Source organism: Jaculus jaculus, chromosome 3, assembly GCF_020740685.1.
Source record: "Jaculus jaculus isolate mJacJac1 chromosome 3, mJacJac1.mat.Y.cur, whole genome shotgun sequence".
NCBI lineage: Eukaryota > Metazoa > Chordata > Mammalia > Rodentia > Dipodidae > Jaculus > Jaculus jaculus.
The window spans coordinates 188,973,547-189,000,338 of NC_059104.1; the positions used below are offsets into that span (position 1 = coordinate 188,973,547).

At 49.2% G+C, this 26,792-nt stretch overlaps 1 protein-coding gene across 6 annotated transcripts in view; it reads right to left on the bottom strand.

Moving 5' to 3' along the window:
* The window catches only part of Nav2 (neuron navigator 2), a 728,975-nt gene that overhangs the window by 237,299 nt on the left and 464,884 nt on the right, over nt 1-26,792 (bottom strand). For all 6 annotated transcript variants that reach the window (XM_045145595.1, XM_045145596.1, XM_045145594.1 and 3 more), the window contains exon 3: nt 20,218-20,270. In XM_045145595.1, the coding sequence (XP_045001530.1) occupies nt 20,218-20,270 (53 nt within the window). The remainder of the gene's footprint in view (nt 1-20,217; nt 20,271-26,792) is intronic.

Below are 26,792 nucleotides of genomic sequence, written 5' to 3' on the forward strand. Positions count from 1 at the left end.
GAGCCCCTGGAAGCAGAAGGGGGCTAGATGAAGGAGGCGCAGAGAAAAGAGCTCAAGGCTAGCATGCCCTTTTCCAGAATTCCCTCTGTCCAGAGTCAGATGTGGCCATCACCCAGTGCAGTCCTCTCTCCCAGCTGCAGTACCTGACCCCCACTACAGCAGGGGACTCCAGGTTTGCGGGGCACCCTTCATTGGCTATGTCTGTTACGGCTGATGTCTCCCACGTCCAGAAGCCCACCTCCACCCAGGATAGCCAGACAACAAGGAAAATCAAAACAAATGCCACACAACTGGAGGGAGAGAGGAAGAGACAGAGAGGGAAACGGGATGAGAAAGAAATGTTACACTTTGCATTTCAGTCATGATTATGGCTCCACTGGGTCTCACGATAACATGAAATAAGCAAGCCTCAGAAGGACTGCTGTCTATCTCCTTGGTAGCTTACAGACTGATCAAATGCCATCTGTTGTGAGAGTTGTCATGGTAACATCGTTCTCTGAATATCGGCGAGGCTGAGTACAAAGCACAAGAAATGATGAGCACAAACAGAGCCCGTCTGTGGGAGCTCCTGCAACCAGGGGAGGATGGAACTCTGGCCACGCGAAGCGCACTGAGCGCTGGCTCTGGGACCACGGCCTGTCCCTCATGGTGCTCCGCTCAGACGACAGAGCTGCTTCATCAGTCAGGCAACACTGCAGCCTCTGTTTTGAATTAAAGAAATGCCAGACAGGGAAACCCATCTCCTCCTGGTGAGGCCTGGTGAGGGTCGGAGCTCTGCACACAGCAGCACAGCAAGGCCTCTGCATGTTCACACAGCAGTGCATAGGACGCAGTCAGACGTGTAGACGCAGGTGAGCAGGCCTCTGCACGTTCACACAGCAGCACACGGGACGCGGTCAGACGTGTAGACACAGGTGAGCAGGCCTCTGCACGTTCACACAGCAGCGCACAGGACGCGGTCAGACGTGTTGATGCAGGTGAGCAGGCCTCTGCACGTTCACAGGGCAGCGCACAGGACGCGGTCAGACGTGTAGACGCAGGTGAGCAGGCCTCTGCACGTTCACACGGCAGCACACAGGACGCTGTCAGACATGTAGATGCAGGTGAGCAGGCCTCTGCACATTCACAGGGCAGCACACAGGACGCGGTCAGACGTGTAGACGCAGGTGAGCAGGCCTCTGCACGTTCACACGACGGCGCATAGGACGCGGTCAGACGTGTAGACACAGGTGAGCAGGCCTCTGCACGTTCACACGGCAGCACATAGGACGCGGTCAGACGTGTAGACGCAGGTGAGCAGGCCTCTGCACGTTCACACGGCAGCACACAGGACGCTGTCAGACATGTAGATGCAGGTGAGCAGGCCTCTGCACATTCACAGGGCAGCACACAGGACGCGGTCAGACGTGTAGACGCAGGTGAGCAGGCCTCTGCACGTTCACACGGCAGCGCATAGGATGGTCAGACGTGTAGACGCAGGTGAGCAGGCCTCTGCACGTTTACACGGCAGCGCATAGGACGCGGTCAGACGTGTAGACGCAGGTGAGCAGGCCTCTGCACGTTCACACGGCAGCGCATAGGACGCGGTCAGACGTGTAGACGCAGGTGAGCAGGCCTTGCATAAACAACACTCACCCAGGTAGATGTAATGGCCGCCTAGCCGGTCAGCCACAGACAAGTGGCAGATGTGGGAAAGCATATGTTGGAAGACTAAATCTAGCAGAGGGTGGGGCAGCCAAGAATCACCTAAGGAAAAGACAGTACAGGGGACCACAGACAGAGCATCTTTTCTGCTCTGTTTACATAGGTGGTCTCAAGCACCACAGTGCATTGAGACACTCGAAAATATATGCTGCCTGAAGGAATGGAGGGACACGTGTGGTGAGACCCTAGAGTTATCATCCATGTACCAAGAGTGGGGAGAATGGCCCAAGCCTGGGAACAGAAAGCCGAGAGCACTGATGCAAGATGGAAACCCAAAGAAAGTCAAGTGGAGACCAGATGAGGGAGAGCAGCGATGAGAGGTCATCAGAGGAAGGACAGTGACCCAGAGCCACATGGACACTGGACGGCTGGCAGGCCTTGTTAGGACCACAGACTGCGCCACTTAAAGGGTAAATAGAAGACAGGCTACACGTGTTCCTCCTTGGCCCCAGCCGGGAGGATAAGCTTTCTGTCACCGGCCATAGCCTCCAGCTGGGGCCTCAGGGAGTCTGGGCTGAAGTGAGGATGGAGGCGTGGGACGCCTCACTGAGAGAAGGTTGCCTGTTTGATCCCTGAAGGGGTGATGCCCCTGTCTTGTTCTATTCCCTTTTCCAAAAAGCAAAGGAAAATCAACTCCAAAGCAAACCACTTTGGGGAAGCACCCTTCTGACGGTCTGTCTTCTAAGTGCCGCCTCTTTTCTCAGCACCCAAGGGTGTGGCCACCCGCTTCTCTTTGGTTTGTGTCCAAACTGGTGCATGCCCCACCCCACCCCGCCATGGCGTGGCCCGGAGGGGCTTAACTATAGTTTTAATTTTAGAAGGGGACACATGGTAAGGGTTCCACTTCTCCCAGGAAGGACAATATTCAGGGCCATCAGGGCCCTCTTCTGTCGGCCACTTGGCACCGCTGATGCATTGTGTTGGTCCACTTTTAGGGGAGATGGTTAACAGGTACAAAATCCTGGCCAGCTCTAGCGTTCTACTGTATGGAAGGACAGCACCAGGAAGCATCACTGATTGTATAATTTAAAACAGCCAGAATGGAGGAGCTGGAATGCTATCACCAAGAAATAATACATGTTTGACACGACGGATGGCTTAACATATCCCGAGATGGTCAACACACAGTGTACAGATCCTGAAGCATCTACTGTTCTCGGGAAGTGTGTGCATGACCTGTCAGAAAGCTGGAGACAATATCCTATCTTTGTTTGTTTGTTGAAACTCTGTAGGCCAGGCTGTTGGCAAACTCCCAGCAATCCTACCTTAGCCTCTTAAGTGTGGGATTACTGACAAGAACCACGATGTCCTGTCTTCTAGGTGGAAGGGTCATGGCAGGCCGAGGAGATGGCTCAGTGGGTAAAGTGTTTGTCCTGCAAGCATGGGGACCTGAGTTTGAATCACCAGCAGCAATGTAAAATGCCAGGCATGGTGATTCTCTGCTGGAGAAAGTGGAGACAGGAGGATTCTAGGGCTCACTGGCCAGCTAATCATGTGGAATCAGTGTGCTGTATGTTCTGTGAAAGACCTCATCTCAAAGAAAAAGTGACATAGGAATAGATACTCACTGCTGACCTCTGGCCTCCACACACATGAGCTCACATTAGTGTAAGTACTCACACTCATGTGTGCCCCCACATGGATGAGTACTCACATGAACACACATATACACATATAAATAACAAAGGAAGGAAAGGGGAAAATCAACTTGGTCCAGTAGCACAAGGGCACCCTCCATGCTTCGTACTCCAGCAGGGCCATTCAGACATCAAAGATGGTGCAGAGCCAGCAAGCGCTCTCCCAATGGCTTTGAAACTGGAGAATATGGGAGTCAGGCGTGTGTGGCTCATGACTCCCCGAGTCTGTCTCTCTTCCCACTGTACTGCCTTACCCAGCTCCTTCCTCTCACTTGGCAACATTATCTACCATCCCATTTATAATATTTATAAGTGCAGCTTTCCAAAACGCTGTCAAGAATTCCTTTAAGGAAAAAAAAAAACTTTATGGGAGTTTCTCTGATGTTCCAGGAAATGGGTAAGTCCATATGGATATAAAAATTCTAGCGGGGAAAAACAGTGAAATTAGGCATCTCAAATTCCTCCACTGACTATCTTTTTCCATTTTGTTTCCAACTGCCTAGAAGACTTCATTTTTCTATTATACTGCAAGTTCCCAAATTTTCCCAGGAAACAAAGGCAAGCTTGAGAAGGGGAGCATAACTAAAGCAGCCCCCCACCCCCGCCGGGGCGCCCAGAGCAGGCCCTGGAGCTGAGCTCTGCTCCTGCTCCGAGGTGGTGGCCACGTCAGGGAAGCACACCACTCATGACCGTGTCCTGGCCGGGCCCTTGGGGACCTGTGTGTGTTCAGTCCCACAGCATTCTGTGTACCCTTCCTTTTGCTTTTCTGGCACTCCTAAAAGCCAAGACTCTTAGTGAGGCACAGGGTACAAACAAACAAGAGAAAACTAATGAGGGCCAAGGAGCAGATAGGGGTCCTAACAGAGGAGCTGGGTTACTGGAGACTGGGGGAAGTAGGGAGATGGCCACCAAAGGGCGTCAGGTTCTGTGGAAGAAAGGCACAGCAGGGGTGGTGTCTGATGGAACTCACTAAGCACATGACAAGTGGCTGTGGAATCATCTGTAGAGGAAGATGAGGGGCCTGTTCCCGAGCTGGAGTTCCCTCACTTCAGGAACAGGCATGCAGAGCACAGCCACCCAGCCTTCCAGGGGCAGCATGGGCCCGGTGCAAAGCTGAGCAGGGGCTTCACCCTGGGCTCAGAACGCTGGAGAAGTCGACAGCATGGCCCCAGGGGGCTTTGCCACTTGGACCACAGCGAGGGTGCAGAGCTGCAACTCTTCCGTCATTCTCTGCCCTCCCCTTCTTTCGGCTGACCTCAGCTATATCTCCAAAATTCTGGCTATGATAGTAAGCAAAGTTAAGAATTGTTTTACGTTTATGTCTGGGAAACTGAATTCCAAAAGTACCATTCTGAGGGATGGAGGGAGAGAGAGAGAGAGAGAGAGAGAGAGAGAGAGAGAGAGAGAGAGAGAGAGAGCGCGCGCACAGTGGGTCATGAGCTTGCCTGCTTGTCTCATAAGCATGAGGACCTGAGATTGATTCCCAGAAACCTCTCTCTCTCTCTCTCTCTCTCTCCACACACCCCATTCTGTTTCTACTTCAATTCCAAAATTTGCTAGCAATTAAAAGGTGCCTGGCATATTACTAGAAACATTCACATTTATTTCCTCAATCTGTTTTTTTTTTTTTATTTCAAAGGCTGATTGCAGTTATAACTAAAGAGTTGTGTTGGAATTACACGCCACTGGGGATCATTAATATACACTTTGGCACATTGACAATAACATGCAAAATATCTTAGACCAAGAAATTACTTTCTATAACATATGGACAAGTCAAGGAGCTGCCTGAAACTGTGAGGACAAAATATCTGAAATATGATTAAGAATTAACAGAATTCTTTTTTTCTTTTTATTAAATTTTTTGTATTTTATTTACTTGAGAGAGAGAGATGCACAGAGAGTAAGAGAAAGAGAATGGGCACATCAGGGTCTTCAGCCACTGCAAACAAACTCTAGACCAATGCACCACCTTGTGCATTTGTCTTAAATGGGTCCTAGGGAATTGGACCTGGGTCCTTTGGTTTTGCAGGCAAATGACTTAACCTCTAAGCCCTCTCTCCAGGCCAAACAATTAAAATGATTCTTAACTTTGCTTACTATCACAGCCAGAATCTCAGAGATGTGGCTGAGGTCAACTGAAAGAGAAGAAACTAGGCCTTGGAAGGTCCCTATTACAGGACACCCCGAAGCTTTCTAAGGCCACAAGATCCCAACTGCACCTGAGAGGAAACAGTGACAATTTTGAATTTGTCACATAATGTTAATCTCTGTCACTATTTAAATCCTTATGCAAGTTTCATCACAGCCAAGTAGAACTTACATATTTTTTAAGATGTGTGGCTGGGGCTATGACTCAGGATAAAGTGCTTACTGTGAGAACATGAGGACCTGAGCCTGAATTCCTAGCACCCATGCAAAAGTTGGGTCTGGTGGTATGTATCTAATCCTAGTACTGGGAAGAAGAAACAAGAGAAACCTGGGGCTTGCTGGCCAGATAGTCTAGCCAAATCAGTGAGCTTCAACCCTGTCTCAAAAAATGAGCTGCACACCTTTAATCCCAGCACTCCAGAAGCAGAGGTAGGAGGATCATTGTGAGTTCAAAGCCATCCTGAGACTACACAGTGAATTCCAGGTTAGCCTGGGCTAGAGTGAGACACTACCTCGAAAAAAACAAATACAAAAAAAAAAAAAAATCTACAGAGCAATGGAGGGAGACATCTGATGTTGACCTCTGGCCTATACCCACATATACATATAAGCATGTATACATGCACTCATGCAGACCACACACACACACACACACACACACACACACACACGCAGAGAAGGAAAAGATTAAATTGTGGTCATTTCAAATGGGTTACCTATCAATGAATCAAGAAGATATCACCCACCCGCACTCCCACACCAAGGGCTAAAGTTAAACTGCTGGATCATCATAAAAAATAGTGCAATTTGGGGGCTAGAGAGATGGCTTAGTGGCTAAGGCATTTGCCTGCAAAGCCAAAGGATCCAGGTTCAACTCTCCAGGACCCACGTAAGCCAGATGCACAAAGAAGCACATGCATCTGGAGTTCATTTGCAGTGGCTGAAGGCCCTGGTATGCCTGTTCTCTCTCTCTCTCTCTCTCTCTCAGATAAATAAATAAAATATATTTTTTAAATAGTGCATTTTATAGCCACTTATAAATTGAACAGCTAGTAAATTCTGAATTGGAATCAAATCCTGCAATCTCTTCTCAAAGAAGTCTCAGGCCTGGGCATGGTGGCACACACTTTTAATCTTAGCACTTAGTAGGCAGAGGCAGGAGGATCGCTGTGAGTTTGAGGCCATTCTGGGACTACAGGAGTTCCAGAACGGCCTGGTCTAGAGTGAGACCATGCCTCATCCCCCCATACAACTATTTTAGATATGTAAACAAACAAACCAAAGACTCTTACAAGAACAGTTGTGTAATGTATGTAAAGAAAAGAATCTTGGTCAGAAGAAGTGCCCCTCCAAAGGCTGACCCTGAAGGGCTCCAGCCACTGCAAGGGAACTCCAGACACATGCGCCACCTTGTGCATCTGGCTTATGTGGGTCCTGGGGATTTAATGTGGGTTCTTTGGGTTTGAAAGAAAGCACCTTAACTGCTAAGCCATCCCCCAGCCCTTTAAATTATTTATTAATTATTATTATTATTATTATTATTATTATTATTTATTGGCTTTTTCAAGGTAAGGTCTTGCTCTGGCCCAGGCTGACCTGGAATTCACTATGTAGTCTCAGGGTGGCCTTAAACTCAGAGATCCTCCTATCTCAAGTGCTGGGATGAAAGGCGTGCGCCACCACGCTGGCCCCCTTTGACTTTATTTTTTATTTCAGGTTTGGTGTGCATGCGTGTGAGTGCGTGTGGAGGCCAGACCTTGACATGAGCTGTCTTCTTCACATGGGCTCCATCCTACTTTTCTGAGTCAGGGTCTCATACTGAGCCCATAGCTCACTGACTCAGCTAGACCACTTAGCCAGTGAAAGCTTAGGATGCTACTATTTTCACACCCAGCACTGTCACCTTACTGCACCCAGCTTTTATATGGGTCCTGGGGATTCACACTCAGGTCCACATGTTTGCACGGCAAGCAGTTTGCACATAGAGCCCCACCATAAGCATCTATAGGCAATACCCATAGGTCAAAATGCTCCTCAAACAAGACCTTTAAACTGTCATGTGCCTGGGGTTAGGGTTCCTAAAGAAGTTCATAATACTTACAAAAATGTAATATCTTGGGGGTCAATAACATGGAATATGTGCAGAGGGGACAAGCAAGTAACAAATGAATAGGAGAAGCTGGGTATAAACAACAGGGGCTGGGCTAGCCCAGCAGCAGAGCACCTGTCTACCAGGCACAAGGCCCTGGGTTTGACTGTAATGGTTTTAAACATATAAGTGACAGAGGTATTAAGACTGTGACAGTTGCAGCCCACATCTACCCTGAGGAGGTGGTTGCCACCCACCTGCAGCCAATTTTCACCATAAAGCGCCAACCCAGTGTTATCTGCTATCAGGTCTTTTCCTCAGAAAGGTAGGAGATGGGCTGGAGAGATGGCTCAGCAGTGAAGGACCTGGGTTGCAGAACACAACAGCCTGGATCCAACTCCCCAGGGCCGAGTAAAGCCAGACACACAAGGTGGTGCATGCATCTGGAGTTCATTTGAAGCACTTACAGGCCCTGACGCACCCATCTCTCTCTCTTTGTCACTCTTAGCTTTCAAATGGATAAATGAAGATATATATATATATATATATATATATATATATATATATATATATATATATATATATATATATATATATAAATTTTTTTAAGGTATGGTCTCACTCTAGCCCAACTGACCTAGAATTCGCTATGTAGTCTCAGGGTGGCTCGAACTCATGGCGATCCTCCTACCTCTGCCTCCCGAGTGCTGGGATTAGAGGCATGTGCCACCACGCCCTGCTTAAATAAAATATATATTTTTAAAAAGGATGGATTTTCTAAATTTTTATATATTTGTGTGTGTGTGTATGCATGTGTGTTTGAGTGTATGATCTCTTGATGCTGCTGCAAAAAATGCCAGTCTAACTTTACATGGGTTGCTGGAGAATTGAACACTGGATGGTATGCTTTGCAAAAGCAAGTGCCTTAACTGCTGAGCCATCCCCACAGCCCTGGGAGATGAATTTTTATGATTCTCATATGACTGTGGTATCTACTCCATGTTTGCTTTAGTAGCTCCTCGGGGAGCTGCACTTGAAGGTCGAGGGCCACCGTGCCCTAACTCTGCTCAAGTGAGTAGACTGGCACTCATCCCCAGCCCCGTTCTCCTCTTGCACACACCACAGGCTACGTGTGCTTTCACATGCCAACAGGCACTGCTTGTTAAGTTGCACTTCATGGAAGTATAAAAAGAGAATAAATTAAAAACTAACAAACCCCACACATCCAAAAAAACAGCCCTTTGATGCTAGGCTGAACATAAGAACTCCATGAAGACATATGCAGGGTGGTGGACCTAAGCACAAGGCCAGATGTCTTTCATATAAGCCACCATCTAAACGGCTATAAATCACTACCGGATTCCTCGTTCTGCCCAGGAAGGTCCGTGACAAGCCCCTCCCAAGCCCTCATTTTCACATCTACCAAGCGCTCCAGCCTTGCTGAGCACCAGGCTGCTGCTCCCAGCGCCTCTGTCCCGGCCCAGGTGTGAGGGAGGGTCCTCTTCAACCTTCCACCGAGCATCTACGGGAGCCAGGGGCACCTGCAGATGGACAGCGTGGCCACAAACAGCTCATGCAGCAAGTGCAAGGAAACGAAAGATGAAAACACACTGCGTTACAAAGGTGGCTGGTGTGCAACAGCACATAAATGTGCTAAATTTGTCAAGCCTGTTAAATGTCACGGGACTTACAAGACAAACACGCATTAGCACTCCACAACTTCCTTGAAGGAAATGAAATGTTACTGAGGTCAGGCCAGCCAGAAGGGTAGGGACATCACAAGAACACTCCCATGAGACCATAGCCAAAGACACAAGTCAGATCCTATCAACTTAGAACATGGAGACAATACAAAGACTGTCCCTTGCATCCTGAACCTCCTCAGAGAGAGGCAGGCCAACTTGTTCAAGGAATTTTGTTACCATAGACATCCACTTTGAAATACTGTCAATGCCAAATCATTTAAATTTGTCGAGCAAATATTGTACATTTATGTTTGAACAGACATGTCCTGAAAGAAGCTTTCGTGTGTGTGTGTGTGTGTGTGTGTAATACTGGCTGGCCAATTGCTGACTATGTAGCCCAAGCTGGCATAGAATTTATGAAAATCCTCCTGTCTCAGCTTCCTGGTGCTGGGTTGACTGGTATGTGCCACCATGCCCAGCTGAGGTTTTTGAATTGACTCTAAGACAATGTTGGCCAAATGCAGTCACATGACCAGCCTTACCATCTCCCGGGAGCTTGGGAAACACACTAGCTGTCAGTGGGCACTGAGAAGCTACCACCTACCCACTTCTGCAGGTCTGTGCGCTGAAGGCTGAGAGGCACCTGCTAAGTCGGTGTCTGACATACATGCGCCTTGTGGTATGGCGGCATAAGCCTATGATTCCTATGGGTTCCAGGCCAGCCTGGGCTACACAGTGAGCCCCTGCCTTAGCAAAAATAAAAGTAAACAAAATAATACAACTAACTGAAACTGTAAGAAAAGAGACAGAATAAAAGAATTTCTTGGCTTACAACTGCCCAAATTTGTTGAAAGCACTGAAAAGTACTCCCCTTGGTAAACTGTCGTGGAGCACCCTCCCTGTCTGGGAAGCCCCGGATGGTCAGAGCTTTCACAGTTCAGCTCGTGCATCTGAGAAACATGAGCTGAGCACTGCTACAATGCCCAGCCCAATGCCAGGTGCCAGGAATATGGAGAACTTTCCTCACTGAACTGAGAGATGAAAACCAGGCTACTTGTGTGACAAAGCTTTGATGTTATAAATAACAAAATATGATAAATCTCTCATAGGAGTAGCTTAAATGTCATGTCAATTACAAGACAAGCACACATGAGTTAGCCAGCATGAACCTACTGCTAACTTTACATTTGCAGGAAAGAAGTCAAGAAGACCAGCATTCAGTTCTGACCTCTCAGAAGAAATGGCGTGGCTTCTCATGACTGCCTGGAGTCAAGGGCGCCCACAGCAGGCTGTGGTGCTGCTCTGTTGACTGTGACCTCTGCCCTCCTCATCCTCCCCACACCAACCTGCACAGACCATGTGGGCATGGAGAGCCCATCCCGGCGTATGCAGGCAGGGCACACTTCCTAGGAGCCACAGAGCCTCCAGAAGCCTGCGAGAAGCCTGCTGGTGAGGGTGGGCTGTAAAGCTCACAGGGCTTCCCTTCTGGCACAGACAGCTCTGTGCTCAAAGCCTAGGTTGTTAGTTCCCTGCCACTATGACAATCAACTCCACAACCTCACAACTATGCATCAGTTGAAATTCCAGAGGTCAGTCACAGTGAGCTAAAATTCAACCAGCTGCTTGGCTAGGTCTATTTTGGGGGTTCTGGGTGAGATCTGTTTGCCTAGGGCCCTCTGCATTCCTTGGCTTAAGGCTCCATCCTGCATCCAGAGCCGGCAGCATAGCACCACCCAGGCTCCCTCACTTCTGGCTGACTTCTTAGAAGGATTCAACCCCAGAACCATCCCATGCACAAGCCATAGCTTAACTCCACTATGGTAGTGTGAATGGATGTCCCCCAGTAGATTCAGGGGTTTTAGTCAAGCTTGTTGCTTATCAGATCTCTAGCTGCCTGGCTGGGGGAGGTGTCACTGTGGGCGGATCCTAGGGTTCAGCCCTAAGGTGTGGTGAGGGACAGGTCTGGAATTCCAGCCTCAGGTCTGCAGAGAGCAGTCTCAGCTCTGCCTGGGTTTTCTCTTTGTCACTATTATGGAACTTCCCCTGGATCTTCAAGCCTGAATAAATTCCATTCCTCCCATAAACTGGGTCAGGTTTGGAGGTTCATCCCAGCAGTGGGATGCTGACTACAACACCCACGCATTGTTGGACTACGTGGTTTTACGGCGCGAAACAACATAGGTGCGGCCCACTGTTCAGCCTGACATCACTGGGTGCCTACTTTGTGAGTATGAAGAAACCTCGGTGCACAGACCAGCGGGTACAAGAAAGGGGAAAGGCTCGGGGAGTCTGGCGCCTGCTAGCCCACCTGCATAGCAGGCCTGCCCTTTTCCTGGCCCCTGCTGCTCCTTCTCCACCGCAGATCTCCTTCCCAAGGCAGAACTTCCATCGGAGCCTGTGCACGCCTGTCCCTGGGGCTGGTGGAACGTGAGTCATTTTTGCACTTCCATGCCAGTCTTTCTTGTTTTACAACCAGTTTCCTTCCATTCAGCAACTCATGCTGATGAAGAGGACACACTCGAGCCAGGCCTCCAGCATGCACGCTTCAGTGCCAAGGCTCAGCTGTGTGACAAGTCACTCACTGCTGTCTGTTGGTAAAAGTGAGAACAATATTCTATGTACCCTCACAGGGTCTATGAAAATCAAGTCCGTCAACAGACAGAATGTCTACACCGCGACCAGCACACAGTGTGTGCTCACTGGGCTTCAGCAACGGCTCTGTGGTGGGAGGGAAGGGACGGTTGGGTCTTTACCATGACCACCAGCTGGCCCCGAAGAGCACACCAAATTGTGGGGTTCCAGAACAGGCAGATCATTGCTGGCTAGGCAGGATCAGGACAGCCCTTAGGGGAGGGCTCTTAGGCCGACCTGCAGTCACACCCTCACCACGCCTATCCCAGCTGCTCTCGCCAGCAGCTTGCCCCGCCTGCCTCACTTGCAGGATTCAGCGTTTGCCCATCTCACCCAACCAGATCTCGCTTGAGCTGGCCACCTGCCCAGGTGGAGGTGGATTCCTCTCCTGAGCCCAGGATGGGGCACATGGCGCAGGTGCGTCCAGGTGTGCTGCACGTGAACTCTAAAAGTATATCTTCTCTGACTCACGGAGAGAATTGCTCTCTTTGGGACTGTTACAGCAACGTGTGAGTCTTCCCTCTGTCTTGGGCAGCCATGCTGGGGTGGGAAGGGACACATTTTATTGCTGTCTGTACCCCACGACACGGCCCGTGCCGGGACATGGGCTCCTTGTGGGACGCCATGGATGCTTCTACTGCTCTTAGCTCTACACTCTCCGCGCTGCGTGCCCCCTGAGCGCTCCTTCATTCCTCCTTGGTTCTGTAACGTGTGTGCCCTCCCGGCCATATAAAAATAGCCCAAAGGTCCCAGGCTGAGGTGATTCAGCTGCCCCAGGCTCTCAGATGCTCCCCAGGCAAGTAGCCGGCTGGCTGGCAGCTGCTGGAATGGCTCCCAGTTACTGGGCCAGAAACCTGAGCCCACTGCAGAGGGCCCTACCCCAGCCCAGGAGCTCTGTGGAGAAGGCCCTGGCGCCAAGGCTCCTGGAGGCCACAAGAGACTGCTGTCACCAGGGCCACCTGCCTTGTGGCAGTATGTGAGTTCCCAAGGACAGGTCAACTCCAGTCTTTCCCAGAAATGTCCAGGCCTCGCCCTTCACTCTTACTCCCAGCTAAGCCTAATGTCTTCCATCTCTACAGATGCTCAGCAAGGGGACAGAAATGAAATTTGGACAGGTCAGGAAACTGTGTACTACATTCCTTCTCTGAACACTACATCTCCCAAAGTGGACAGATGTGTGTTTGAGTGCCAACCATTCCTCCTCCTCTGTGAAGACTCTGGTGTAAAACTCCTCAGCTCCCAAAGGCAAAAGTAGACAGAAATTGTACCTCCATTCTAAGATGGCATTAAGGAGAGCTCACAAGAAGGTGAGCTCTGTGGGCCTAATACCAGCGAGGGGAACTTGGGGGTGCTCTGTCAGGTGCTTTCCTCTCACATGTCCCCATGAAGAAAGAGACATGTCGAGATCAGTGGAGGATCAAGGCCATGCTTTCAAGAAGTGACTGGGCCAACACTGACTGGCAACCAGGGGTGGCCAGGCTCCGGGGATGTGTGTGTTTCTATCAAGACTTACCTGCCTTGGGCTGGGGAGAAGACTCAGCAGGTAAAGGGCTTTTAGTCCGAGTAGGAAGACCTGGCCAGCCTGCCCAGACTAATCTGTGTTGCAGGTTCAGTGGAGAGACCCTGTCTTACAAAAATAAGATGGAGAAGCAACATAGGAAGAGACTCAATGTCAACCCCTGGTCTCTACATGCGTGTGCACACCTGTGCATGCACACCGCACATACATGTGTTTTCATGTGTATGCACGCACATAAACACCACACCTCAGAATTTAATCACCTTGAAAAGAAGTCATCAGCAGAACTACCATCTATTGAGTGTTACTTATGCCCAGCAATATGTAAGCACTTCAGACAGATCCTTGAGAACATCTCAAAGCACACTGTGAGGCAGGAACTGTGACAGGAGATGGTCCCCAGAGGGCTTAAGTGACAGACAGCCTATGACACAGCCATTGGTGTCAGGGTTCATGTGCTCAAGGGGATGCCTCATAGTCTCCAGAGTCTAAGGGAGAGAAAGACTCACCCAAATACAGTGACGAGAGCAAGAAGGCTCCTGGTGCCCAGGTCTGAGGCCTGGCACGGACATGTCCCTTTCTAGGCTCCATCACTGCATCTCCCTCACTGCTGGCCTTGGGGTGGGTCAGCCGGGGGAGTCCTGCCCTTAGCTGCCCACTCCTACTTGGAGCTGCAAGTCAGCTCCTGTCAGGCTGGCCTACAACACGGTAAAGAGGGAGGGCGTTCTGTGGAGCAGAAGCTTGCAGAGTAGTCCTCCCTTCGCCTGCATCCCACTGTCTTGGGAAAGTATTTCCTCCCCTTGTCTGTATGTAAAAGCAAACTCCCGCAGTCTTGGGAACACAAACTCAGTTGCTGGCATTCTCCATGGGGCCCCACCAGGACAGGGTGAAAGCAGAAGCAGGCCCTAAGCAGCAATGGCATGGAGCCATGGGTCTTTGGAACTCCAGGGAACACTGAGATGACCTCTGGGATTCAGGATCTGCTCAGGCTATATGTGAAGTCAGTTGTCATTTGAGGAAAAGAAAATGGACGCTCTCCCCTCTGGTTTCCCAAGTTCCATAAACTTAAAGATATGAATTACTGGGGGCTGGAAAGATGGCTCAGAGGGCAAAGGCGCTTGCTTGCAAAGCCTAATAGCCCGAGTTCAAATCCCAGTACCCACATAAATCCAGGTGCACAAAGTGGAACATGCATATGGAGTGTATCTGGAATGGCAAGAGACCCTGGTATAACCATCAGTCTTTCTGTCTGCCCCCTACCCTCTCTCAAATAATAAAAATACTTCTTATAAAAAAAGATAGACTACTATGTTGGTCTGAATGTAATATCCCCATAGTCTGAGGTTTTTTTTAAAAAATATTTTATTTATTTATTAGAGAGAGAGAAAAAGAGAGAGAGAGTGAGAGAGTGAGAATGGATGTGCCAGGGCCTCTAGCCACTGCAAACGAACTCCAGATGCATGTGCCACCTTGTGCATTTGACTTACATGGGAACTGAGGAACTCAACCTATCCTTAGGCTTCCCAGGCAAGTGCCTTAAGTGCTAAGCCATCTCTCCAGCCCTGAGGTATTTTTGATTAGGATTAAGCTTCCTACGTAGTCTTTAGCAAGGAGAGCCCTGTTGGGGGAGATGTGTCAGTGGGGGATGGATCTTGAGTTCAGCCCTACCAGGTGTGTTCAGAGTCAGCTCCAGCTTGCTGGTGTGGGAGGCTTTCTCTGTCTGCTGTGGAGGCATGGTGAAGTGAGCCAGCTTCGTCCACCACGATGAAGCTTCCCCTGGAATCCGTAAGCCTGAAACAAGCCTTTCCTTCTATAAGTTGCTTTTGGTCTAGTGTAAATGCAAAACTCCTAAGTCAAATGATGGCATTATCATCATCATCACCAAGGAATTTGCCATGGACGGGGTGCTGCCCACACGCCAGGAGGATGGAGGTAGTAAGCTCACGTGCCTTGGCACTGGCCCAGCTGAACAATGCCTGCTTTAGTACTTTTAACCACTTTAATTACTATCTATTATTATTATTTTCATTACCTCATTAGTCCACAGAAAGGACTTTATGAAGTGTATGCTACCATCACGCCCACTTCATAGCACAGGAGACCCGAGGCTTCAGGAGACTGAACAATTAGCTAGCAGGGAGGGAGCTCCGCCAGGCCTGGCTGGCTCTGGCCCCAGGCAGCCCTTGGTCTAGGTACACTTGGAAGAAAGGATTCAGGGGAAGCCAGGAAGGGAACAAGGAACAGTTGGGAGTCAAGAGACAGAGAGGAGGGGGGCCTAGGGACTTTGACGGAAAGGGCCAGCAGGCCTTCCTAGCTATGTCCCCCACACCCATGGAGAACTGAAAGCCAAGCCACTTAAAATAATGATTAGAAAAGAAAGCCACCCCAGCAGCTGGCTGCTCCAAGGCTCCACAGTGATCCAAGCCTCTAACATCTCAGAGGGCACCAAGTTCAATGTGAAAAGGAGCGACCCAGTAGCCGCCCAGCACCCTCTGGCTGAGCACCAAGCAAAGTTTTTCCTTCCAAACTAACACAGAACAAAGATGCCCCTTGGTTGCCATGGCAACATTACACAGGCAAAACACTTCAACCAGCTCTGGCCTACGCACATAAACTTATTTAAGGGGTAACCAGACATATTTGGTGGAGGGCAAGGATAGAGTGGAGTGTTATTTCTAGAACTCCATGTCAAAGTCTTTGGCTCCCAAAGTATTAAAGGCAGACCTGAAACAGGGCAGAAGGCTCATAAAAAACAAGCCAAAGCCGGACTGGCTCTGGAAAAGGGAAACTGCTGTCTTACACATTCTCTGGTCACCAGTTACCAGTGCTATCAAGGTCTACTTTCTGAGGAACAAGGGCTGGATGCTGGGGTGAGGAGATGGTTCAGTAGATGAATTGCTTTCAGTGCAAGCATGAAGACCTAAATGCAGAGCCCCAGCTCCCACCTAAAACGCCCTGTGATGGCCTGGGCCTGTAATGCCCGTGCTGGGGAGGCAGAGAAGAAGGGTTCCTGGGGCTTGCTGATGATCAGGCTAGCTGCTCAGTGAGCTCCAGACCCACTGAGACCTTGTCTCATAAAGATCAAGAGGAGAGTGACAGAGGAAGAGAAAGACATCTGGTGTTAACCTCTGGCTTCCACAGGTGTGCACACTACCAACATGCATATGAGTGAGTATGCACACACACATGTACACAAACACACACACGCCACCCACATACTCAAGTACAAATAAATCTGGGTGCAGAAGCATCAGACTGGAGTCATGGGGACAGCAGTACTGCATGACCCAACGCCCGGGTTTCCACCTGGAAGTGGCAGTGGCAGCAGATCAGGAGGACTGAGTGTGCGTACTTAGGAAGGTTTGTAAACAGCCCGTCCAGGCCTGTGATGATGCTGGTGTGGAGAGTATTATCAACCCCTTGCAAAGTCCCCAGGTACTGTAGTTGAACTTCCATTCAAACACGTGGATGACCGCAGATATTCCCTTCAGCGAACCTCGCTCTGGGACTCCCTCAGATGCGGCAATCTGAGGAGTGATGATGCAGTGAAGATTCTCTAGACCTCAAAATCCCCCATGCCTGTGGGGTCTGCAGCACCCTGGGCTCATTAAGATCTGAAAAGCCCCTCATGCCTGTGGGGGCTCACCGGCTATTTACCTGGCCTAGCCCAGGGCCTAGCACAGGACACTGTGACTGTTTGCTGATGGATGCAATGCTCTGGGAGTCCCTGGCCCAGATTCCCCATCATTAACAAGCGAGCAGGATTCAAAACAGGACCTGGGTGTTAGAGCAAAACTGGAGCTCCTGGGCAGTCTATGGGCAGAGAGCAGTGAAAGGAGAAGACAGGGAGCCTCCCCTTCAGGCCTTCCCTCTAGAACCCAGTGGCCACGAGATGAGGTGAGAAGCCCCTTAGAAACAGGGGTGAAGGCAGCTCCTGCCTGCTCCAAAACAGTCGCTGTTCTCCAGTCCCCTTGTTCAAGGCTCCTCTGAAGCCGCTGCCTCACACACACATGCCACCCGCCCTGTAGGAGTCGGTGACCCTCCAACAGAACATAGTCCGCAGGTTCTCACTTCCATGGCCCATCTTCCCTTTGCCAAGAAGATGCTGCCCTGCAAACCACAGACACTCCGTCACCACCCCAAGGAACACGTGAACAGGAAGTGAGCCCCGGGAGTCTGGGCAAGGTGGCTTATGTACGATCCCACATCGCAAAGGACACGCCCATGAGCAAAGAAGCATTCACCCCAGTGTACTCACGTGCGTGCACGTGCACTCGCACACATACGCACACTGTGAAGGTTTAATTGCACCTCACCCCCACAAGCTCATGTGTTGGGAATATTTAGTCCCCAACTGATGGTGCTGTTCAGGAGTTCGCCAGGAGTGGTGGCGCATGCCTTTAATCTCAGCACTCAGGAGGCAGAGGTAGGAGGATCGCCATGAGTTCGAGGCCACCCTGAGACTACATAGTGAATTCCAGGTCAGCCTGGGCTAGAGTGAGGCTCTACCTCAAAAAAAAAAGAAGAAGAAGAAGAAGGTTGTGGAACCTGTTACCACATGGCCTAGCTGGCCTTGGGGAGTATGTTTCTAGCCAGAGTTCTCTGCTTCTTGATCCACAAGCTACAACAGATTTCACTGAAAGCTCCTGCCACCAGGGAGCCGGCCTCTCTAGCTGCCATAGTCCCCCCACCATGAACGAATGTAGAAGAATAACTCCTTCCTCCCTAAGGTTGCTTCTGTCAGATATTCTGTCATAGCAATCAGAAAAGTCACACACACACACACACACACACACACACACGCACACTGTTCCTTTAGCTCAAGCCTTATCTAACTTCCTTCCTGACCTGAGCTATGCCTCATGCACCTGGCACTGCACTATTAGGCAGGACAAAGGACAACAGCCCCATTGACCACCTCACCACCTTTCTCATTTCCAACAGAGCAGACAACTGCATGGAAATGCATTTCTCCAACTTACAGACTGTCAGCTGAACTCTTCTCTCCAGTTCACCACAAGACTTTGTCTGCCTCCCCTCCCCCAGCTGGAACTAATCATCACAGGCAATTACAGAATTTTATATCCCTGTGTTCTAAAGAAAGCACAGTACACACACACACACACACACACACACACACACACACACGCACACACAAACACACACGATGACTGTACCCTAGCTGAGTTCTGAAGAAGCCCAAGATGGCACTGCCGCTGTGATAATATTTATAACAAACATATTTGCAGATAAAAATAAATGTGCATGGAAGACTCCAAGACGGTAATATTTTACAAGCTTGAAAGTAGACTTTAATAACGAGCAACATCCTCAATAACTGGTGCAGGAAAAAATAGACCAGATAGAAGGAAATGCTGCCTACCTCTGAATGCCAGTTCTACAGCTGCGTTAGAAGAGGCTGGGATCAGTGCCCTGATATCTGTTCCACAGGGAGATGACTCCTCTCTTTCATGGGAAGATATCACTGCATATGTAAAATGCTTGCACTAAAATTAAGTCTATCGTCCAAAATTTCTCAATTATTAATACACTAGACAGCTGCCACAGTGCTGGTAAAAATAGCAGCCAAGCTTTTCCTAGGGTCAAAGCAGCTCAGAGCATCCTGCTTGGGGAGTCTCCTACTCAAGGAATGGCTGGTCTCTGCAACCAACAGAAAAGACACAAAACTCCAGTGGAGCCAGAATCTTTGTTAACTTACTTCAGAATGTACACTGGCAGATAAGCCCCTCCCTCCCTGCCACGCACATCAGCCTCTTCACAATCAAACTGACTCTGTGCACTCTGAAAGGGACGCCCTCCTGCCCAGCACTCTGGGATCACAGAAGTCTCAGAAAGTTACACAGTGAACTGAAGCAGGGCATTCTACAGTAGCTACTAAATGGTGGGAGTGGGGTGAGGGCAGAAAAACATGTGATGCCCTTTCATAAATTTCTGGAAGCAAATAAATGCCCATCCTTCACTGCAGTGAGCAGGGACACCCTAATGCCAAGTGCTGTTGTCAGTCAGTGACTTAGGACTTTGGTGTCATGAGTGTGCAGTTGGAAGGTATTTGGAAGGTGTTTGTATAGGTGACTCCAGATCATGTAAGATTCTCTTTAGGATATCTGAACAGACTACGATCATACCATTTCCTGAGGTGGAACAGAATTTGGGAGTGAGAAAACAAGTCCTTCACACATCACAGGTGACCAATCCCAGAGTACAGCGAGGATGAAATTTAACTCACTCTATGCAGAGAACAAGAACAGACATTAAAAATAAGTTCTGGCATTTCCAAAGTGGAGCCCTCACATGGGGGTGGCTGAGGAGGACCCACATGTGACTGTTCATTTCACACACCACCACCACAGAGCTGATGCCACCTTATTCAAACCTTACAGGAAAGCAGACCACAAGCCCCGCGTGGACCAGTGAGCCACTGCTGCCCCAGAGCCTGCTCTGCACACAAACATAAACCACCCCGGGGCTTTGAGTCATATGAGCTCATGAGCTCGTGATCTGAACACGCGTGTGTTTACACCCACTCTGGATAACTTGTTTCGAAAACAAAGAACAGCATTTCATTTTATCATAGTTACAATCTGCACATGCAGAAAAATCATAGCTACTTTTCAATAGATGGCAACAAATGTCCCAACAGAGCACAGACTCTTGGGGAAGACTGGGTAATATACCCCCTGGAATGAAGTGCCTGACGTGAATGAATTTTTTGGAAGCTACTCAGGTCTCTGAGAGGCACGGCCTGCTAATCCAGCATGGACATTACCCATGACCACTTACCATTTGCGATCTGTTCTTCGGACAGCCATTGATGTCTTCGATCTTTTCATTTGCTGTAAAAGAAAAAACGAGTCAGGCAAATAAGTAATCAGCAGAGAGATGCTTTCAGCAGTGATGGTCAGGACACTGGAGGCTGCCCGAGTCCTACGGCCCATACTGGGGTCTATCCAATCAGCGTTGGCATGTGAAATGCCGAGCCGCATCTAGCAAGCTTCAGGACTTACTCATCGAGCTGCTGGCCTCCAGGGACAGCTGGGGCAAGGTCGTCATCACTTAAACAGAGACAACTGCATTGATGACAGCCCTGCTGTGATGGAGCATCGTGGTGATGTCTGGAGACTGGGTTAGCAAGAAGCTGGGATCGTGCTTGAAGGTCCAGGGGCAAATTTAGCTGCAACCTCCCCATGTATGAAGGGATGATTCTGAGGGGCTCAGTCCAGCTCCAGCTCGGCTCACAGAGACAGAAGCCACAAGCAAGAGCAGCACAAACCAGACACATTGCTACTGCTTTATTCTGTCCCACTGTCTTTCCCAAAGTGGAGGCAAGTGGGGAGATGGAGAGAGACTTAAAAGTGGCTGACCAAGGCCACAGAGCAATCCAGATAGAAGAGAGCACATATATGCCTCCAGTCCAAATGCACCTCACTATGGGAAAAGTGAATGAACAGGAAGCCAGTACTAATCAGAAGGAGGAATGGCCTCCTTCCCACAGCGAACATGGTTCTCCACAAGGAAGGACGCTCCCTGGCAAAGCCAGTACTAATCAGAAGGAGGAATGGCCTCCTTCACACAGCGAACATGGTTCTCCACAAGGAAGGACGCTCCCTGGCAAAGCCAGCACTAATCAGAAGGAAGAATGGCCTCCTTCTCACAGTGAACATGGTTCTCTGCAAGGAAGGATGCTCCCTGGCAAAGCCAGTACTAATCAGAAGGAGGAATGGCCTCCTTCCCACAGTGAACATGGTTCTCGACAAGGAAGGACGCTCCCTGGCAAAGCACCGCCCAAAACACCTATGGAGAGAGAGGGCAGATGAGAAAACTCAGCAGCATGCAAAAGGCACGGTGCTACTGAGAACATGATGCTGGGCCAGACACCCCGATCTTATCCTAGCTCCTGAGCTTCTTGGCTGTGTTATCCAAGCCACATCTCCTCACTGGGCTGGCCTGTAAATTCCTTGTCTGTAAAGCAGAGCTAATATCTCCTACTTCAGGGAGGAACAATGACAATGAGATGGCAGGATAACAAGCCTCCAGCATAACATCCAGGACACAGCAGGTGTCGAGCGGCTTTTTTTTTTTTTTAACCATTAACCTCACCATGTATGTTCTGATCTTCTAGGCAAAATACATAACAGAAAACATTTCAAAAGAAAAACGGGGGGAGCTAGGAAGAAGGCTCAGTGGATCAGGTGCTTGTTGCGGAAGCACCAGGACCTGAGTTCAGTCCCCAGCACCTACATACAAGCCAGGCTTGGCGGCATGGTCATAACTCCATCCTGAGGCAACGGAGAGCAGAGGGCAGCCAGGAGTTAGCTCACTAGCTAAGAATCTAGCTGAATCAGCAAGCTCCAGGCTCAAAAAGAGACTGTCTCAAACACCATGTGCAGAGTGACCAAGGAAAACCAATGTCAGCCTCTGGCTTCTACCTCCTCCAACACATGCTTATGCACCCACATAAGCACACACAAGAACACACACAAGACAATTGTTTTGTCTCCTTGATGACTCCATGTTAGCTGGACTCAGACGCTCAGACAGAACCCCACAGGAAGGAAGGGGGGTCTGCCTCCTGTGGGTCTTAGCTCCCACCATGCCCCTGCCACCCTTGTCTCCCTCACCTCGGCTGTGAGAACCTGGCTGGCACCTCAAGGTCATTTTTCACATTTGTATCCTTAGAGCTCAAAAACTACTTGCAAAATTGAATGAAGTCCTCCCCACCCTGCACAAAAAAATCATCTCATCAGATTTTAATGAATATGATGGTTAAAGCTTCCATAGAGAGGAAAGATTAAAATCTCTCTGAAAAGGAAATAGAATCAGAGTGTCCCAAGCCTAGAAGAGTTCTGAACATTAGCTCACTATTATCTCAAATTAGGTTTATGTTTTCCCTAGTGTTTCTACCTTGACAGAGAAGTGCCCAAAAGTAATTCAGCTAGGACAGGACACTGCTCAAAATCTAATCAGCAACAGCCAGCCTGGTCAGCGTAGTGTTGCTGGTTTATGCGTGTTTTGCATCTGCCAAAGGTATTGGATGTCCTGGGCTATGACCCACCAGGGGAACCAGTGAGGCAGCTGAGAGTTTTCAATTCTGTTTAATGTCAGACCACCAAGATAAAAGCCTTCCACCCCAAAGGTGTCAGAAAAAGTACATGAAAGATGCTTAGTTGGCTGGGAATGTGGGTTTGCCTGAAATACACAAGTCCCTGGGTTTAATACCGAGTAGACAGAAGAGAATAGAGGGGATGGAAAGGGAGAGGGAGATGGTCATTGAGTGGAATGACTCACGGACATCTGTTCTGTTTTTTGTTAACTTATTTTCAGATTTTCTGCAGGAGCTGTGGTCTTATATCCCCTCTCCCCCAGTCCTGCTCCCACCTTCCCTGAGGGCTCTCCTCAGTGGGGTTACTGGCGTTTACTGTTGCGTAAGTAAAGCCTCAGCATACTTCTACCCACCCTGTGGCTCTTACAGTCTTCCTCACAATCTTCTGGCACTCTTCCATAATGGTCCCTGAGTGAGGCAGATCTGTGAGCAGCATCTGTTCAGCAGCGCCAGAACGGCCTGCCTTCACGCGAATGTCACAGCAGCACAGACTTCCACCTGCTTCGTTCTTACCGTACCTCAGCTCGTAGGACACTGCCTGGCATAATAGCTCCTCAATAAATACTTGTCAAGCAGAACGAAGACACGAGCATTCTGAGCATCTCAACAAGCCAAGGCTTTGCAGCCTATTCTGAGGCAGCTGTCCTTCCACTGGTAAATATAGATGTGCAAACTGAGGACAGGAAAATCTGCATGACAAATGGCATGTGGGAAATCATGGCATTCACACGATCTGACCTTTGCATTGACACTCAGTGGAAAAGAGAATCTTACATGATCTGGAGTCACCTATACAAACACCTTCCAAATACCTTCCAACTGCACACTCATGACACCAAAGTCCTAAGTCACTGACTGACAACAGCACTTGGCATTAGGGTGTCCCTGCTCACTGCAGTGAAGGATGGGAACTGTCAATCTACAACGCTACTTAGGGAATGTTAAAGAATTTTTGACTTTCTGCACATGTGTGGTGTGTGTAATGTATGATCATATGTGTGTGGGCACATATTTACACACATGTGTAGAGGCCAGAAGTCACTATCAGTTGCTTCTCAATGGCTCCCCATCTGCTCTCTGAGACAGGGTATCTCACAGAAACTAGAGGTCACTGACTTGGCTAGATTAGCTGGCCAGTGAGATCTAGGATGTCCTGTCTCTAACTCCCCCACCCCTCTGGGGGTCACAGGTACACACCATCATCATGCCTGGCATTGCACACGGGTGCCAGAGTTCAGATCCCCGTGCTTGCACAGTAAGCACTTCACCCACTGAGCCACCTCCCCGGGTCCTCAGAGACTCTTTCTGTATCACTTGTATGCAGGAAACTGAGGAGCAGGGTCTCATTATTCCTCCAACTCTGTCACCATGTGCTCTGTGGATGTAGACATTTCAGCTCCTATGACCTGATACTGCCGTTACAACAGTCAAAATAAACCCATTGGGTGGAGCCAACTCACCAGCACCCCCAAAAAATCCACACAGAGCTGTAAGTCAAATGGCTAATCTAAACTCAAATTAAATGCTTAAAAATGCAAGATAAGTCTTGGATCTCCTAGTTTCTGATTCCATAGAATTTAAATACTTCTTTACTTAAATCCTTAAGAATTCCTATGGTTGTCATAAACACTTAAGAGTACTAAGGGCAGCACTGGTTCTGTTAGTAAAAGAGCTGGATCTTCAGAGCCAAATATATTAACTGGCGGCGGGGGGGGGGGGGGGGGGGGCTTTGGTTGGAGCCCAAAAGCAGATAATCAAGGAAGCAGAACATCTGTCTCCAGAGCCCTCAGCTTGATTAAAGCTGGCATCTCTAAAAGCCAATGGTAATTTGTTTCTTCCAGTCTGTTCAAGACATTCCTAGTCTAGATAATGCAGTGACCTGTCTGTGCACAAGGTGACAAGTTACATCAAAGCACATCCAAGCAACAACAGTGGCATTGAACTCATTGCCTTTCCAAAGACTCTTGCTTTGTAGCAAGCCAATGGCCTGGAGAACAGGGAGAGAGAGCAGCTGAGCAGAAGGGCAATGAAGGAGTGCCCAAGGCCACCTGGTGATGGTGCAGGGTGCAACGGGAGGCACAGTCGCAGGAACTGTTGGAACCTCCAGGGATGTATGAGACAGGCATGGCAACTGAGTGCCTATCAGGTCCTCCCAATTTCTAAGGGGAGGCCTCCCCCTGATACTCTCCTCACCACTCTTTTCCATCTACTTTCCTGCCCACCCTCTTCTCTTGTCCTCTCATTCCAACCCTGGCATCTCTTGACAGTGACAGCAGAGAGCAGTTGGAGGATGTCTGCCTTCCAGGGTGTCCCCAGTACCCATGTGTGGCATTGTTATGGTGGGCAGCAACCATCTTGGGCAGCTTAAGACTCAAGATGCTTCCTCAAGCAAGAGGCTGAGCATAGAGACCCAGCTGTCAGCCACCACAGTCAGGGTCCTCGGTGGCTAAATGGAAGGTGTCATTTCCACTCCCCTGGGCATAGGAGGCAGTGTGGGGATGCACTGGTCACACACAGCCTGGTATTCAGGACAGCCACCTGGTTGGCTGGGACAGATGAAGACTCAGGAGTAGCATGTGGGGTGACCAACTGTTCCGTCAGCCCTTCCATGGTCTCCTGCAGAAAGACCTCCAGTGATGGCCTTGCCTGGCCAACTCTCACTTCTGCTTGAGGTAGATCTCTCCCAGAACCCTTCCATATCTCCACTCCATGGCTGGTAACATCTCATCTCACAACACCATGGTACTTAGTCATTATGCATGGTGTTCTTCTTGGGCCTACAGGCTTTTTGAGATCTTTCTTTGGGTTTTGGATGTGTTTTGGGTTGACTTCCTTCCCTTCCTTTCTTCATTTTTATAAAAAATATTTATTTATTTGACAGAAAATATTTATTTATTTGAGAGAAAGAGAGAGAGAATGGGCATGCCAGGGCCTCCAGCTCCCGCAGATGAAGTCAAAATGTATGTGCCACCTTGTGTATCTGGCTTACATGGGTACTGGGGAATCAAACCTGGGTCCTTAAGCTCCACAGGCAAGTGCCTTAACCACTGAGCCATCTCTCCAGCCCTTCCCTGTCTTTTGAGGCATGGTCTCATGTAGTTCAGTCTGGCCTTGAACTTCTAATGGTGCTGCCTCTACTACTGGAGTGCTGAGAGTACAGCGTGTACCACCACACCCAGTTTATGCAGTGCTGGGGATCAAGTCCAAAGGTTCTGTTCACATTAGGCAAGCACTCCACCAACTGCCTTCCCCGCCTAGCCCTCAACTTCAGATCCTGAAAACGTCTGGAGAAGCCGTAGAAAGTAACAGCGCCACTATCCCTCATCTGTTCTCCTTCCTCTTTCCTGCCACTCCTCTTCTCGATGTAGGTACACAGCCTGTTTTTTCTGACTCATTATACTATTATTATTATTATTATTATTATTATTATTATTATTATTGACAGGGTCTTGCAGTGTTACCCAGCCTGGTCTCAAATTACTGGCTCAACAGCATGAATAAGCAGGAGGCCAATCCACCAGCTGGACAAGGACTACACATTTGTGCAACAGTAGCACACAGCCTTTGTGGGAAACCAACTGCCCCTGTTAGGACACAAGGCCCACACAGCGGAGAGAACTCATAACTGGTTTGGGGAAGTAAGTCAGCACAATGTACATGAAAATCACAACACCCACAGAGAAGGCCCAGTAGTCCCCATACAAGTCAAGTGGGAAGCCATATCCAAATGCCTCTCAGAGCCGTGGAGGTGGCGCACGCCTTTAATCCCAGCACTGGGGCGGCAGAGGCAAGAGGATCACTGCGAGTTTAAGGTCAGCCTGATACTACATATGAATTCCAGGTCAGCCTCTGCTAGAGCGAGACTCTATCTCAAAATAATAAAAAAAAAAGTCTCTCAAGCTAGTAGGTATATCCCTCTTAATCAAAGCTGCTCTCACACTTGGTCTAAGAATATGTTTTATTTTACAGATGGAAGAGCATACTGGGGAGATCCAAGATCCATCAACAGAAGGAAAGACAGCAGAATGCTCACAATGGATGTGCCACCTGTACCACATCTACTGGCATCCAGAAAAAAATGTGGAGGAAGCAGTAACACAAGCATTGCCCCCAATGCCAACACCTTGCAGAAAGGGGGCGGGAAGACTGTAAGAGCCCCAGGGCAGGTAGAAACAGCCTGAGACACAGCTCTCCCCAGAGACAGAGGCCCTGATTGTCCCACAGTGAACACCAGTAACCCTCCTGAAGAGGGCCC